At 57.4% G+C, this 16,581-nt stretch overlaps 1 protein-coding gene across 2 annotated transcripts in view; it reads left to right on the forward strand.

The window, feature by feature from the left end:
- The window catches only part of PEPD (peptidase D), a 111,067-nt gene that overhangs the window by 79,888 nt on the left and 14,598 nt on the right, over positions 1–16,581 (forward strand). For both annotated transcript variants that reach the window (XM_040446214.1, XM_040446213.1), the window contains exons 10-11: positions 7,684–7,752; positions 9,422–9,499. In XM_040446214.1, coding sequence (XP_040302148.1) covers positions 7,684–7,752; positions 9,422–9,499 — 147 coding nt within the window. The remainder of the gene's footprint in view (positions 1–7,683; positions 7,753–9,421; positions 9,500–16,581) is intronic.

The following is a 16,581-nucleotide window of genomic DNA, read 5'->3' on the forward strand; positions in this document are numbered from 1 at the left end:
ATTCATATATAGACATATATACATATATTCATATATAGACATATATATACATATATACATATATTCATATATATACATATATACATATATTCATATATACATATATGTATACATATATTCATATATACATATATGTACACATATATTCATATATACATATATGTATACATATATTCATATATGTACATATATATACATATATGTATACATATATTCATATATATACATATATACATATATGTATACATATATTCATATATATACATATATACATATATGTATACATATATTCATATATATACATATATGTGTATATATATGATTTGCGTTTATTAGCAGTCTGACGTGGCCAGGGCTTTATCCAGTAACTGATACCGAAGAACTCAGAAATTCAACCTAATCAAGCATGTTAAGAATAAAGAGGAATATTTGTTAATTGAATGTCATGTTATGTCCTCAGTTATGCTTAATACAAGATAGGCAATTTAGAATTCCCAATTATCCAATTAAAATGCTAATTATCTCGTACCTTGATAACGCTGCTCTCAGGGAGAGAGTGAGTGGCTTCTCTCTGGTGCTCCTCGTCTTCCCGCCGTGACCCTGTCTTTGCTGCTGCCCTTGCCTCTGGTTGGTGGAATCTTCCCTTGCAGGGCCTCTGCATCCCAAGGGCCTCTCCTGGAGCACCAGCTCGTATGTTGCACCGTCCTGCCTGTGGCGCTGTCCCAGGGTGGCCGGCCTTGGCCCGGGATCGGGTGGGGCCCTGTGCACACGTGTGAGGCCAGGGCCCTGGAAGGCGTGGTGTGGCACCATCCACCACCAGCATTTGCAGAGTGGGTCGCCTCGCCCCGCCGAGGCAGGTGCTGTTCCCGCACGTGCACCACTAACAGGCCTGAGGCTTCGGGCGCATCGGGGTCAGAAACCCTGCCGAGACGCCAAGCTCAGACACAGATGCGGTGGGTTCCCTGACCACAGCACGCCACCTGTCTGAGCCACAGATTCTTCCATCCACAAAGTAGGAACATCGCTCCTTCCCACCAACAACTGTGGAAAACTGAAGGCTGCTGGTGACTGTTCGGTTTCTGTTACAGGCCATGGGAGGTCCTGGCCGGGAGGGTGTCACTGTCCCCAGTCCGGGACCCAGGTGGGGCAGCAGGAAGGGATTCAGGGAGCATCAGGCAGAAGGAACTGCTGCTGACGGAGACAGCCACCACAGCCGTTACACATGGTCTGTGTCTCTGGTGGTGCCAAGTCTCACAAGCTGTGCCTTGAGCTCTGGTTTTATTACTAACGCACGTCTGGGTTCAGTCCAAGGCTTGAAGGCAGTCCCTTCTTGGTGACAGACTGTGTGGATGCTCCTCGCTCATTTAAAACCCCTCGGCGGTGGCTCCCTAGCTTGCCCTGTGTCCTTCTTCACTGGGGTTCTGGGGAGGGAGATGGACAGGACAGCCTCTCAGTTCACCACCAAGCCCGGAACCCACCCCTCAGAAGGCCCACAGAGAACTCCGTCACGGAAGCTGGGATCCCCCCAGGAATTTGGGCCGTGCCCTGGATGGGTGGCTGGAACCACGCTGCATGGCAACAATTATGAGGGCTGGATGGGGGCCCTCCTGCTGGGTACGTTCTGATGGCATGTGATCACCCCCGGAAGAAGTGAGCCAAGCAGCATCCACCCTTCCCCGGAAATTCAAAAACAATGTGGTCTGTGCTTCCGGCTCCCCAGGAAAGCTGTTCTCGTCCTACTAGAAACCTCTCCTCTGGGTCTGGATCCTCTGTGGCTGCTGCCTCCACTTTGGGAAAACAGGAAAACCCTCCAGTCGCCTCCAGGTGGATGTCATGACTCCTCTCTGTGGGACTGTGGTTTCCTTACTTATCAAGAATTTTCTTTTACTAGCTAGATCTGCAAAAGGCAATATCACATTCATTACACAGCTGTGGTCATTTCTACCCCAAAACTAAGAGTAATTAAACAGAAGAAATGTGAATGAAAAGTAACTCAGTGCTGTGATAACTGCACAGAGCATAGTCATTGCCCCAAACATCATGGGACACCCCCACTCCTCTCTCTTCTTATCCCCCGAGGCCCTGGTTCTTCCCCGAGGAGGGGAGACTTCAGGATGTGTGAGCAGGACAGAGGAGGCTGAGATGCCCCGTGTCAGGGGAAGCCCCGTGTGCATGTCGGTCATAGGGATGCTGCACGTGTCCACCTGCGTGTGGGGTTGGTGGGCGCCCATGGAGACCCTGGCTGCTCTGGAATATGCGGGCGCCAGTGTCCGGCCATGGAGGGATTCTCTTTGGCTTTAAAGGAGTAGGCAAGAGACGCTCCAAGCCCAGCCTCTTTTCCTTCAGCGAGGGATCCTTGCTGTGTGACTCCCTTTGAGGCCCCTGAACCATGACAACAGTGACAGCTAATGCGTCCTGTACATAGGGCTTGGTGTGTTATGTACTTTATATGTATAATGTCACCTAAGTGATACAACAACTCTGTGGGAGGTACTCTTATGCTATTTTACAGATAAGGAAACTGAGTCACGGAACGGCCATACAGCTGGTAAGTGGCAGAGAGCTAGGATTTGACTTCAGTGTCAGAACGGAACAGTGCCCCGGGAGGCATGTGGCCCAGAGCAAGGACTATGGGGCACAGACAGGGTAGGGAACCTACAGGTCTGAGCAACTGGAACCTGCCTCTTCCAGGAGAAAACGTGGGGCACCCGCCTGTGACCGCAGTAACAGTGGGTGTGGGGTGCACCCTGGCCCAGGAGGACCCCGCATTTAGCTCGGAGTGCCTCGGCCCACACACAATAACCCTGTGTCCTCACTGCGCACTCTCCTAGACCCGCAGCTCTGACGAGTGGCCTGCACCAGCCTGCTCAGCTTCCCTTCCACTCTCCTGTTCCTGGCTTGGCCTCCCGGGAAGCGACGTGCATCAGGGCCCCGCCTGGGAGGGGGCTGATGTGGCCCCCGCTGACCTCCCTGGCTGGCCTGCCAGTGCTCACGCTTGCACTGATAGCTCACTGACACTGGCTGCCCGGGGCAGCCCTTCTGCCATTATCTTGGGCAGCTCATGCATTTTTATAGGGCTGTGGCTATCTCCTCATCAGGTGATAAACCTCAGGGGGCAGGAGCTGGGCCGTGTGCCCAGGAAGGTTCCGTGGGCTGGATTTGCAGGCCCCAGCGGAGACCCACAGTGCTGTCCCTGGAGACACCTTTCCTGCAGATCCGGCCGAGGCCATCTGCTCTCCCTGCCCCATTCGTCACTCTAGGCACTGACAAATGGGCCTGCCCCTCTGTCGCTGTGGTGGCTCCATCCACCTCGTTATTCACAGCACAGACTCTCCCAGGTTACTGAAAGGTTCTCATTGATGCCTGGATACAAAGCATTTTCCACTTGTGTCTTTCTTGGGAGATATTTATAGGCAAGGAGTATAAATTTACAGTTTGGGGAATGGCCATGCTGGGGGAGCGTCAGGGGCCACAGAGTGACAGGTGTGTGAGAGACCCCTGCTTCCCTCTGCTCCTCAGGAAGCCCTCCTGCTGCGGGAGGCGGGGGGGGGGGGGGGGGAAGGCAGTGGTGGCTGGGCCACATGCCTGGTGCCTGGTCAGGTGCTCTGTGCAGGTAGAGCAGGAGGGAGCAGGGCAGTCAGGCCCGGCAGGACACTGTGACACACGGGAGAGCCGCAGATGGAAAAAGCAAGCAGAGGTGATCTCTGGGCCTCCAGCACCACTGCCTGGCCTCTTGCCCCCATCTCCTTATGGACAGACTGGTCACCTCCAGGAGTTTCGCTGTGGTTCTTCACAAGCCCTGCCTGTTCTGTCTGCATGCTCCAGGTTTAGGCGCCAGTTATTTTAAACGATGTGTACAGTCTCCATCTGACGGTTCTGTTAGCAGAAGACAACTCTTGTGGACTATTTTCGGATTGTGAGTTCATCCTCAGTGTGTGTGTGTGTGTGTGTGTGTGTGTGCGCGCGCACATGTGCATGTGCGTGTCCGTGTGCACAGATCTTGGCTGGCCTGGGTCGAGGGTGTGACAGCCCAGTTGGTTCTGTGTCTGCCCCTGCCGGGTGCGGGTGCTCCAGGCATCACCAGTCAGGAACATAGCTTTCTGCTCATTTCTTGGCTTGGGGTGGGGGTGGGGGTTTCCAAAACCGGGAACCTGAACCCCATGGAGGACAGGCCTACACTATGAATTCTGAGGGAGGGCATGTATTTTGTTTCATTCCCAAAGCCCAGGCAGGCTTCCTGATTGCCTGTTATGACGCTGGCGAGTTTTCTCCAAGCCTGCCCTTCTGCTGAGGGTGCATCCCTGCCTGGGTCCACAGCCGCGTGTGGGGGCAGGGTCTCAGTTCTGTTCCGCTGCTTCTTATGTCCCTGAGGCCTTGTCGCCAGCCCTACATGGCAGTGCAAGGCCAAGGCCTCCAGCTTCCCGAGATTGACAGCTCCCTCTTCCTTCTGGCCCCACCTTCCTTCCTGTCCTATGAACGTGGCTCTGCGTATTCTCTTTTACGTAGCACCTCTGAGTGTGGGAGAAGGAGGATTTCCAGCCACGGACTCTGCTGTCATCTCCTTGTGGCTCTAGAGGGGCTAATTGGTAGCCTATGGCCGAATTTGGCTGTAGACTTGCGTCAGTCCGTAGTTAAGCTCCTATGGTTATAAGTCACCTGGACCCTCATCCGGTTCACAGTTTGCCATATTTTCCGTAAGGTTCTAGAAGGCTCTTTAGTAATTGCCCTTCTATTGCCACCTTGGTCTGTGAACTGTGCAGTGGGAACAGGTGGCTCTGCTGTGGTCTGTCCTCGTGGCCGATGCTTACCACGCTCTGCAGGAACTTCGTGTCACTGATGTGGCCCCAGCTTGGAGCACCCACTGCTCACCCCTACCCCTTGAAAATCAGAAATATGTCGGACTCACATCTCTCCATGAGCCCCCTGAGCCATTGCACTTGTCCCAGAACTTGAACACCCGAGGTCCCAGAGAGAGGGGCCTCTGAGGTGTGGGAGCAGAAAATGTGGGCCTGTTGCATTCACCTGTTATCGTCACCAGTTGGTCCTCACATCATATCAGAAAAGTTAAATTAGGTGCTGAAGTCCAGTTTGAAGAACTTCAAATCATTTTCAGCTAGAGTGACTTTTCAGCTTGTGGTGGTTCTCCTCTTCCTTATCGCTGTGTGGGATTGTCCCCGTGTCTGGAGAATGACCCAGAGCCGGGCTGCAATCTGCGGGTGAAAACTGGGTCAGCCATTGCTTAGTTTGGTGCTTCTGTAAGCTATGCCTTTTACCCAAAAGTCCTTTTTTCTTTTTCTTTTTTTTTTTTTTATTTTTTTTTAATGTTTGTTTATTTTTGAGAGACTCAGAGAGACAGAGCATGAGCAGGGGACGGGCAGAGAAAGAGGGAAATACAGAATCCAAAGCATGCTCCAGGCTCCGAGCTGTCAGCATAGAGCTTGATGCAGGGCCTGAACCCACAAACCGTGAGATCATGACCTGAGCTGAAGCCGGATGCTTAACCTACTGAGCCACGCAGGTGCCCCCGAAAGTCCTTTTTTCTCAAATGGAAGCCAGGGGTGTGCCGCGAGGGCTGCTTCCACTGAGTAGATTACATGGCAGGCCGCGGAGTCTGGCTGCAGAGGAGGGAGACAAGGCACCCACCCCTCGTGCTCAGGCTGCCGCAGAATGTTCCTGTTTAGTCACCTGCACGTGCAGGTGGCACAGCTGTCCCTCTGCCTGTCCTTCTTGACACTGGTGGCTCCCACAGCCTGCACTTGTCTGCCTGTCCCCCGACCCCAGGAGAGGCCCGCTGTTCCCATCACCTGGAGAATGGCCGTGCAGCCCCAAGGTCTGCTTCTGACCAGGCACGGTTGTGTCTTCCAAAGCTAAGGGAGCATTGCAGCTCCGTGGTGGCTTGGGCCTTCTCCACTCGCTGTGGGCTCGCTGTGTGGAAGCCTGGCGTCCGAGGCCCTGGTCTCTAGGCTGGGAGCAGAGGTGGTGCACCGCTGGTGTCCAAGGCTGCCCGGGGCAGGCTTGCCTGCCCCGTGGAGGAATGGGCCGGGCTGTGGCCACACTCGGGGCTGTGACTCTGTCTTGCCGCCCCCCCATGGTCTCTGGGACGGAGGTGGGAGTCGGTGGCGGCCACCAGAGCCACCGGAGTGCTTTCTCTGGTGAATGCAGGGCACCGATAAGGGGACGCGTGCGCCCTTCCTCGCCTCCCTGGCAGTTCCTGAAATCCTTTATGTTGAGGAAATAGTTCGCTCACAGATACCCAATTATCCCGGAGGTTTGTAAAGCAAGTCTGAAAGCCGACTGAATGTAGCAGAACCACTCCTGCATGACAACTACTTAATACCCAGTCATCACAATTATACATAATTGGTGTTTACAGTGCCTGGAAGATTAGACTCCTCCATACAGACATTCTCCAAAACAGGCCTAGAATGCACAGGGCAGGATTGCTGCTTAGCGTGCCCACGGGTGGCCTCGGTGTGCTGAGGACAGGGACAGCGGCACAGCCCCGTGCTTGGTCCCCTGCCCTGGTGGCCAGTGGGTGGGGTAGGGGTGGGCCCCCCCTGGGCCCCCCCTCCCCCGGACCTGCTTCTCTGCCAGGGATGCGGGAGGGCTGGACCTGAGGAAGGGGGCGAGGCCTGGAGACACTGAGCTCTTAGAGCACAGCGTCCCATGCCAAGACCAGCTCCTACCCCAGATCCTGGGGCTTATGGTGGGGGTATGGGCAGGGTCGTGGCCTCCCCAGAGCTCTTGGCAGCGTGGTCCCCTGGGGTTCATTGCTCCTAATGTGGTGTTGATGTGGCTGGTCGGGTCCAATAGCCCCTGCAGTCATCTCCAGGATCTGCCCCTTGGGTGGGGGCAGGGGGACAGGGACAGGGCCCAGACCTTTGCCAAGGGTGGCTTACCCTCTGACCTTTGTTACATTCCTGGGCTTTCAGGGGTCTGCAGACATCCTGCACGCCCGGAGGCCTCCCCAGGCTCTGGTTCTGGGCTCGGCCTGGGGGCTGGCTGCCCCCTCTAGGGTCTCATCTTTCCCTCCAGACTTTGTTTCTGGCCTCCCCTTCCCAGGCTAGGAGCTGGTCCACGAGGCCAGCCTGTTTGCTGTTTGGCCTGAGGACGGGAAACAGGGCCTGTCCTCAGACCCTGCCTCTCTCCACCCCCTCTACCTGTGACCAGAGATGGCTCTGCCCTGCTCGGTCTGCATGAGGGCCTGCCCCTCAATCCTGTCCCCCAGGCCAGTGCCCAGTGGTTCCTGCTCTCTTTTCCCTGTGCCCCTCCCCAGGGTCAGGCCCAGGGCCATCTGAGTCCAGCTTGGGGCCTGGAGAGTTCATGTCCCTCCCTGGCCATGTGTCCAGCCCCTCCTGGTGGGGTGGGTCGTGGCCACTGGACCTGGGAGTCACAGGGAGACCCTCCCTCCAGCCCCGCAGAGACAGCAGTAGCCCCCGCTTCTCAGGGGGCCCAGGAGGTGGGGTGGCTTCTCTAGTTTTGCTCCCTGTCCTCACTGGCCTCTGTGCTCTTGTGGCCTGTGGCCAACCCTGGGCTCTAGGCTATGAGCCCCGTGGACCCATGCAGGGTCACTCAGGCCCTCCTGCGCGTGCAGCCAAGCAAGGCTTGGGCTGAAGGTTTTCCTGGGGTGGGGGCTGTGCACGCTCTGGCAACCGCACCCTGACTTCCTTCCTTCCCCTGCAGCCTCTTCGAGCACTACTGCTACTCCCGGGGTGGCATGCGCCACAGCTCCTACACCTGCATCTGCGGCAGGTAAGTGGGAACAATGGGGGAAGGAGGTCGTGAGGAGGCGAGGAGACCCCGCCGCCCCCCTGAGCTCAGGCACGCCTGCTCACTACCGTGCCCACATGAGTGCCCGCTTACACTTGGAAATTGTTCTCCTCTCCTGAGGCCCCCAGCCGGGGTGGCCCCCTCACTGCCATGCCCTTCCTGGCCTCCTCCAGGATGGCCGCTCCCCTGGGGCTGCTGGCTGGCCTTCCTCGTCCCCTCCATGCAAGCACACACCCAGTGTGGGGGGGCCAGGACGTGGCTTTACCCTGTGATGGCTTTTGTGTGCAGCAGAGGTGGAAGGAGCTCTGTCAGTGCAGGAGGCCGTGGTTGTGTGTGTGTGTGTGTGTGTGTGTGTGTGTGTGTGTGTGTGCACGCGCGTGCCCACATGCATGGTTGTCAGTGTGGCTGTGTAAGGAACATCACCACTGTGGTTGAGTCTGGGTCTCTGCGGTAGGGGGTGTCACTCTAGGTACCTCTGCATGTGGCACATTGTGGCTGAGGCAGGGAGCTCTGAGTCTCTGTGTGTGTGTCACCTGCACGGTGGCTGGAGGCATGGGGTACAAATGACCATGAGTATGGGGCGGCTCATGGTTGTTAGTGTGTACTATTTTTTTTTATATATTTTTTTAAATGTTTATTTTTGAGAGAGAGACACAGTGTGAGCGGGAAAGGGGCAGAGAGAGAGGGAGACACAGAATGGGAAGCAGGCTCCAGGCTCTGAGCTGTCAGCACAGAGCCCGACACGGGGCTCAAACTCACAAACCATGAGATCATGACCTGAGCCGAAGCTGGACATTTAACCAACCGAGCCACCCAGGCTTCCCGAGTGTGCCGTGTTGCGTGTCTGTGTGTCTGCATGTGTCACCCTAGGTGTGTGTCTTTGAGGGGCACAACCTGGCTGCGGGTGGCCCCTCCTCTCCCAGGCTCGCCCCAGCCAGTCTCCCCCTGCTCTGCCCCCCTGGGTCAGAGGGTCTGGCCTCTGCCCAGCCAGGACGGAGCCTGCAGCTCTGCTGATGTGCACGTCCTCGGCACATGAATAATACATGTGAACATCTCAGTCTTTGGAAATGTTCTTCTCTGGTGGATAGAGAGAAAAATCATTATTTCTACTTTTATGATTCCTGAGACTCCCGAACAGGGCCATAAATATTACACCCAGGTGGGTTTTTTTTTTTCCTTTGGACAGACTTAAAAGTCCTTTTTTTCTTAAAGGCATCGCTCATTAGGGAAGCAGTCTCGAGCAGAGGAGCCAGCCTTGCAGCATGGTGGCCCCTGACATGGGTCTCCCCTCTCCCTCCGCCAGGACAAGAGGGCTTCCTCAAACTCCCTTCCCTGGGTTTCAGACCCTTGTCCCCCGCACCAGTCCCACATCCCCAGGCCCAAGGGCACCTGCCCAAACAGCACTCACCTGGGGAAGCCCTGACGGTGGCAGCGCTGTGAACCGTGCACTCAGAGGCTTCCACCAGCTGTATGGCTACAGGTGCCGGGGCCGGTGTGCTCCCCGCCCGCACCTCAGACTGTGGGCCTGATACAGCCCCCACTGGGCCTCTGCTGGAGGGTGGGCGGTAGTACCCACGGGGCAGGGTGGGGTGCCCCCTCCGGGGCCTGCTGGGCGAAGATGGGCTGTTGACCTCCCCTGGTTGCTGTGCAGTGGTGAGAATTCGGCCGTGCTGCACTATGGACATGCCGGGGCCCCCAACGACCGGACCATCCAGGACGGAGACATGTGGTGAGTGAGGCCAGCCCTGAGGCGCCCTGCCCTGGCTCTGCATGTGACCCGCAGAGCCGCAGTGGGGCTCCACCTCAAGGGGAACAGACTGGGATCTCTTGGTCCCCACCCTGGGAAGGCTGAGCACAGTGAGGCCCCCAGGCCTGCCCTGGGCCCAAACTTCTTTGCCAGGGCCCCCCACCTGCATGGCACCTTCTGTCCATCATCAGGGAAAGAGGATGTGGAGGGCCCTGTGCTGGGGGCCCAAGGTGGCCCCCAGCCCCTGCCCTGTACCTGCCACACTCACACCTCTGTCTCGGTACCAGGAGGGTGGGCACCTAGTCTGGATCAGGGAAGACCCGGAGGGAGCCTCGCCCCCTCTGAATCCTGCCAGCCTCAGCCATCTATAAATGGCCATTAGCCCAGGAGGTCAGAGGCAGTGCTTGACCTTCAAGACTGTTTGCAGGGCTTTTCTGAGCACAGCTTACAGTGCTCACAGCACCCCGTGGAGCCCTGACTAAGCAGGCATGGGCGGGATCTGCAGCCCCCACCCCTTCGATGGACTGGCCCCTGTTGGCAGAATCATACATCTTGCCCACGACCCCGGTCTGTAGGGCTCATGCTGAGCATATGCCGCTCCTCTCCAGACAGCTGCTCCAGGCCTCGGGAGGGGTCTGTGACCTTGCTGACCTGGACCATCTCTCTCTTCAGCTCATGGGCGCTGGGCATTCCCTGCTTCTCCTCTCCAGCACCCACATATCAGGCAGGGTCAGCCCAGGCTGCCACAGGGCTACTGAGAACCAGTTAAAGGCTGCAAGCCCCACGTCGCCACCCTGCCTTAGCCTACAGGCATCTTTGCTGTGGTCACCGACACATGGGCGGAGTGGGGGACACGGACTGTCCCACCTGGTTCTCTGGTGCCTTCGCCTCCTGGTTGCCAGGGCACCTGAGCAAGATTTCAGCAAGCCTGCTTCCAGTCGGTATCCTGCTGCTTCTCAGAGTGTGGGCGTTGCCCTGCTGGGCTCAATTCCCGAGCTAGAGCTCTGGCGATGCCTGCACGCTGGCCTGAACCTGAACCTGGCTTCACGCACGTGTAGCTCAGCCCTGCATTGGGGTGGAGGGGAGCCTGCACGCAGGGGTCCCTGGTCCACATCCACTGCAGGGCATGAGCCATGTTCTGAGCTGTCGCTATGTGTTTGCAGAAGCCCACCCAATCCCAGGGTGTCCTTGCCAGGGGCACTGCAGGCTCCGTGACTAGCTGCGCTCACCCGGGTCAGCGGCTGGACAGGATGTTCTGGGTAGGGCCACTGTTGGCAAGAGCCCAGCTCAGCCTTCTGGGAGGAAACAGAGTCACTTAGCTCCCTCCCAGAGCCTCAGTTTACTTTTCTGTTGGTGGAGGTGGCACATGCCTCTCAAGACTACATGGAGGGATAGAAGAGACATGTCAGAAACGCAGGTGCTGAGCTCATGTGCCCTTTCCCAGGGGCCTGGGCCGGCAGGGCAGGGACCAGAACATACAGAGGGGGGGCACCCAAAGTGGCTGCACCCTTCCCGAGTCATTCCAGGCATAGGGGCTAAGGGCATGCAAAAACCTTGACAGAAGTCTCCCCAGTGCCTGGCACCAGGGACATCCCTTTGGGTAGATTTTCTCACCCTGTCCCCACCCTGTGTCCCACTGCCCATCTCCACGTGTAGGTGAGGTCACTGAGACACAAGGAGGGTCCAGGTGCAGAGCCAGAAGGATTTGGGGAGGGAGTTGGCTGCTTCAGACTTGGCTCAGCTGGAGACGAAGGAAAGACAGGGGAGGGCTCTGCCCTCTGGGCCATGGCTGAGCCACTCGTGGCCCCAAGAAACCACCTGGCATCCCCAGGCACTCTTGCCTCCTGCAACATTTCCTAATGCTCTTTGTGCAGCCCATTCTGGCTGGGCCTGGAGGCCAGGATGTGGGAATCAGTCCTCGGGCAGAGGCAGAGACCTAGCCCTACCAGCAGGTTTCAGCTGTCATTGGACCAGCTCTGGCCTGCCGGAGGGCCCTGTGGCAGCATCATGTGGCCATGAGTTTTTCTCCTCTGTGAGTTTGGCATACCCCAGAGGACTGTCTGCTTCTCTGCTCTCCTCTTTATCTGCCCCCAGTACGATCCTCACCCCAGGAGAGGCTGGTCACGGCTGTGTTCCTGGGGTGGCCACTGCTGGGGTGGGGCCCGGCTGACCGGGGTGCAGCATAGATCAGGTTTCCACACGGCCCAGATGTGGCCTTGGCCCTCATGGGAGCACATGGCACCTGCATCTGCCGCTTGCAGCTAAGAGAGGAGAGCGATCCAGGAATCCCACGGATGTTAATGCCAAGTCCAAATTGGTGATTTTATTTTTCTCATACTAACTTTGAAATGTAGCCAATAGAATAATTATGAGTTTATTATAGTCAATTTATTATGCAGCATTTAGAACAACATGTTTTGTTGATTACTGCTGCTGCCAGATTGCTGGCGGCATTTATAATCCATTGTTTTATTGAAATTGATCTGCCGAGTGCCTACTGTGTTCGGTAAATAATAAATCACTCTGTTATCCCAACATAAAAGCCACAATACTTTATCATAAGGTATGAAACCAAAATATGAGCATAGCACAGAGTTTCTCCTGAAGCTGAGTGTCTCCCAGAGCCACGGCTATTCCAGGTGCCCACCGGCTGGCACGCTCTGGGTGCTTCAGTCCCCTGAAGTCAGGGGAAAATGCCCCAGAGATGTTTGAACGTTTAGTGAGGGGCTGTTTGGGGTCAGAGCTGGGCCGGGGCAGTCAGGCTGTACTGGAGAAGGTGGGGGTAGGGCTGAGGTAGCCAGCCTTTCCATCCTTCTCCTCGCGGTCCCACACGTGCCCCCGCACCCCTACAGGGAGCCTTAGAGAGCCCGGGCTGTGTGATGATGCCCCTGCCCTCCCCCTCCCCAGCTGAGTGGCTGGTACCCTGAGCCTCAGCTTCTCCATCAGTCACGGGGTGATAGGGCACCTATCTCTGGGAGAATACACAGTGTTGAGTGGGGAGCCTGGCACGGCATGGCCTTGGCAGGTGAGAGCTGCGATGGTGGCCATCCTCAGAGCCAGCAGTCTGGGGCTTATACCTGTGCTCCGGGGCCCTGAGGCCATTTTCCAGCAGCTGGCTCCATGACAGACTGGCGGTGAGAGCCACCGGCAGACCCCGAGCCAGACAGCTCTCGAGTCTCAAGGCCTATTGTATGTTTTCAGCCCCAGCCCTGTCCTCAAGGTGTGTGCCAAGTAGAGCATGAAGCCAGCTGGGCCCGGCCCACCGCCCATGCCTCTGTCCCTCCAGTACCAGCTCCTTCCTAGGAGCTGGGCCATGACCGCTGTTGGCCTCCGTCGTCTCCCTGTGAATTGGGGCTTATAGGTTAGGCATGCTGCTTCTCCCTGCACATCAGCTTTGTCACCCAGAGCTGAGAAGTAAGGGCCTGCCGACTCCGTGGGCCCCTTCCCATTTCTCTCTGCTAGATGCTGTCCTGCTTGCTCTGCGTGACCTTGATGTGGCTTCAGATTGCTGGGGCCCTAGTACTCAGCTCACTCAGGACCGTGAGGCCTCTTGTGGGACCTCTTGGGGCTTTGCCCTGGGCTTAGAGCCCTTTCACCGGGAACCCCATCTCCCCGTCACTATCCCAGAGGAGCCATTAGCTGCTTTCTGTTTTGGAGTTTGAGGCAAGTGGCAGACCTTGTAAACCAGGGTGGCAGGAGTGTGGGAAACTTGCTAATTAATGCTTTTCACATGCTCACACAAGAGGTGGTGGCTACTGTCATTGGACACCCATCCTGGGGGGGATCCCCAGAAGACCCCTCCTCACCAAATCAGCCCCTGCCAGGTGGGTGTGAGGAGAGACATAGCTCCCATGTACTGCACTGGCTTCCCAGAAACCAAAGTCCCAAAGTGGATGGACGTGCACCCAGGGAGCACCACTGTCCATGTTCAAGTCCACCCGGAAGCAGTACACCCAGGGTTGGACCCTCTCTTGTGCTGAACTCCTGGGTCTGAGCCTGGCCTGGCAGCCTTCCCGCCTCCCCTGGGGCCCTCAGCAGGAGGGGGCCAGGCTGTGCCTCCAGTGGGTTCTGATTTGGAAAACGGCCAGGACACCCCTCCTCAGTTGCTGCTTCCATCCATTTGATCAGGGAGCGAAGCAATGGTTCCTGAGGTAGCATGCCCTGTGTTCCCTCTGAGAACCTTCTAGAACACCTAAGGATCACCAGGCCTGGGTGGCCCAGCTGCAGGCAGCATGTGCGTGCCGAGCCGGATCTCCCAGCACTGGCCAGAAGAGGGCAGTGTTGTCTCAGGATGTGTGGGCGGGCCTCCTCCCTGCTGGCAGTTCTCCTGTGTGCCCCTGGGGCATGGGAGCCAGCCCACTTTCGGGGAGAGAGGCCTGTCCGGCCCCATGCAGTATCCTCTCCCCGCCTCTCCTCTCCTCTCCTGTCAGCAGACAGGGACCCCTGTTTCTCTTCGCCCTGATGATGGTCAGCCTGAAGCCCTGGTTCTCTCTTGCCTTACCCTGCTAACGCAGAGGTGGGGACACAGCACACAGTGGCCAAAGCCCCCTTCTTTTTGCCTGGAGAAACCAGGGTTTTCCTCACAGGGAAGCCCCTGGAGACCTCTGACCTATTGCTGGCATGTCAGTGACACATGCTACTGCTCCTGCTGCCCATGTCACAGCCCCAAGCTGCCCCGTCCTTTCCTTCCATAGATGAGGGGACTGGCCTGTGAGGGGCCATGGCCCAGGCAGGCTCTTTCCCTACCTGGCCACCCTTTCCTGCCACCAGCACCATTACCGCCAACTCCTTCCTTCCCTTGTCTCATTCCCAGTCAGTCCCGCAGGTTAGATGTGGGCTAGGCGTGAAACTGCTTGGGGAAGTGACCCTACCTCGCTCCCTCTATCCTGGGCCACCGTGCCATGGGCAGCAGCCTGCATCCATGGGACACCCTGCAGGCCATGGGGGAGGGGGACTGCCGCTCATCCAGGGCCCCAGCCGCCCCCTTGGCATCCCACAGGCTGACAGGACCGTTCTGCGGCCACAGGGAGGGGTGAGTCTGTGCCTGGGGGCTCCTCCCCAGCTGGTGGAACGTCTGGGCTGGGTTCTAGGCCCCACTTGTCCTGGTGCCTGATGCCCTGGCTGACCTCAGAGAACAAGTGTCACCTCCAGGGCCTACTCCCTGGTGCCAGGCCCAGCCCAGACCCCTCTCCCCTTGCTGTTTGCACAGGGGAACACTTGATTTTCACCCGGCAGCCCCATCCTGAGTTTTTGATGGTCTTACGGATGTGCCCAGGCCTCAGGGCAAGAGAACACTGTCAGGAGGGCACAGGCCCTGCTAGCCTGGACAGCCAGACCGGTGGCTGTAACCTTCAGCCTTCCGCCCAGTTAGATGTATCCTTGATGTTCTAACCCAGCCCCAGTTATAATCAGATCCCCCTACCACATGCTTTCTGTCTGTTACATCCTGGCCTATACCCCACACTCTGTTGACTTCACCACCCACAGTTTGAAAAGCACTGGTCCAGACAGCCTGGGTGCTCACACACATCATGGGACACTGCACTCCAAAAAAGTGAAATGAACCATGTGGTGTGCTCGTGACACCGACTGAGTCCCTCCTTGGCGGAGGCCGCTGCCCTGACGCCCAGGCTTTGTCCACGGTGCTTCGGTGGCGGCAAGGGCTTGGGTGGGCGCTGTGTCCCGCCCACACATCAGGCCTGGTGCCATGCGGTGTCCTTCCTGGGGACTTGACCCCTCACCGGTGCTCTGCTTCTCTCCACGTCATCCGTAGAATGGGAATAGCAGTTCTCTCCAGACACACAGGACGCCCCCAGCCTGTGCCTGCTTTTGTTACCATGGGTACCAGGGATCACCAGCTCTGGGTTCCTGGGGGTGGTTGCTTGGGCAACTTTCCTGTCTGCCTGGGCCCCATGGGAGCAGTCGCCCCGTGGAGCAGGGTGTGGAGCAGGGATGCCTAGAAGGTGTGGGGAGAGGTCTGCTTGATGAGTCAGCCCGCGGCCTCCAAGTGACGGCCTTTGCCCCGCTGGTCCCATCAGGGCCTTGGCACTCCACAGAAGGTTGGGCTGGAGGCGGGCAGGCAGCCCGTGTGCTTCATCTGGAGGGGCTGCCCGCTGGAGTACATCAGCGGGAAAGCGACTAGTACGTCTTCCTCTCTCACCCTGAGGCCTGGAGGGAAGCAGGAGTTTCCGACTTCTCAGAAATCCCCTGGCCTCGCCTGGAATGCAGGCTGGGGCAACTGCAAATTGCGATCTGAAATGCTCCTGCCATCGCATAGAGCCCTGTGTGCATGCACAGTGCCGGTCCTGAGTGAGAGGTGGCCGAGGGCTAGGCCACAGCTCGGGAGGTTGAAGTGAAGCTACCTACCGAGCACAGGGAGCCTTGTCCGTGCACAGCAGCGTTTCCCCAAGATGCGGCCCAAGCTGGCCGAACCATCTCAGAGGCCTTCTGCCTGTAGGCCGGCCGGCCTCTGCAGTGGGGCCAGGGGAGCTGAGGTAGGGGCTTAGGGAGGGTCTGGCTGAGCCAATGGTGGCGGGTAGCCCGGGCATGAGGCTGCTGGGGAGGAGCCAAGGGCAGACAGAACCTCTCATCCTGGCCAGAAATAGAACCAGATAAACACATGTGAGGAAAGAGACGCCAGCGTATTGCTTAGAGATGTGTAATATCTCCCCAGATGTCTTAGATTATCATACGCGTTCACTCGGCCAAAGAAGGTAGCGGCCCTGGTGGGTGTCCCCAGGCAGCCGGGGAGGAGGGATCCTGAGCGCTTGGTGGAGCCAAAGTATGACCGAATTCCCCATTGTCACTTTGCGCTCAGAGGGCGGATGAAATGGACACAGAGGAGCTGGAGGGAGATGATTTATGAAAGAGATAGCTTTCGTCCCTGGATTCCAGAGCAGCTTGAATGTGAATAACTTATGTGTGTAGGAACTCTGAGGGGGGTTTAGAAAAAAAGGGGGGGGGGTAGAGAAAGATAGGGAACTGAGAACACGAAAATAGACTCCAGCCCCGTGCCCCGCGCGTCGCTGGGCAGGATGGAGCTGGCCGACTGGGCGTATACTTCC

Source organism: Herpailurus yagouaroundi, unplaced genomic scaffold, assembly GCF_014898765.1.
Source record: "Herpailurus yagouaroundi ecotype Mexico unplaced genomic scaffold, PumYag 194, whole genome shotgun sequence".
Taxonomy (NCBI): Eukaryota; Metazoa; Chordata; class Mammalia; order Carnivora; family Felidae; genus Herpailurus; species Herpailurus yagouaroundi.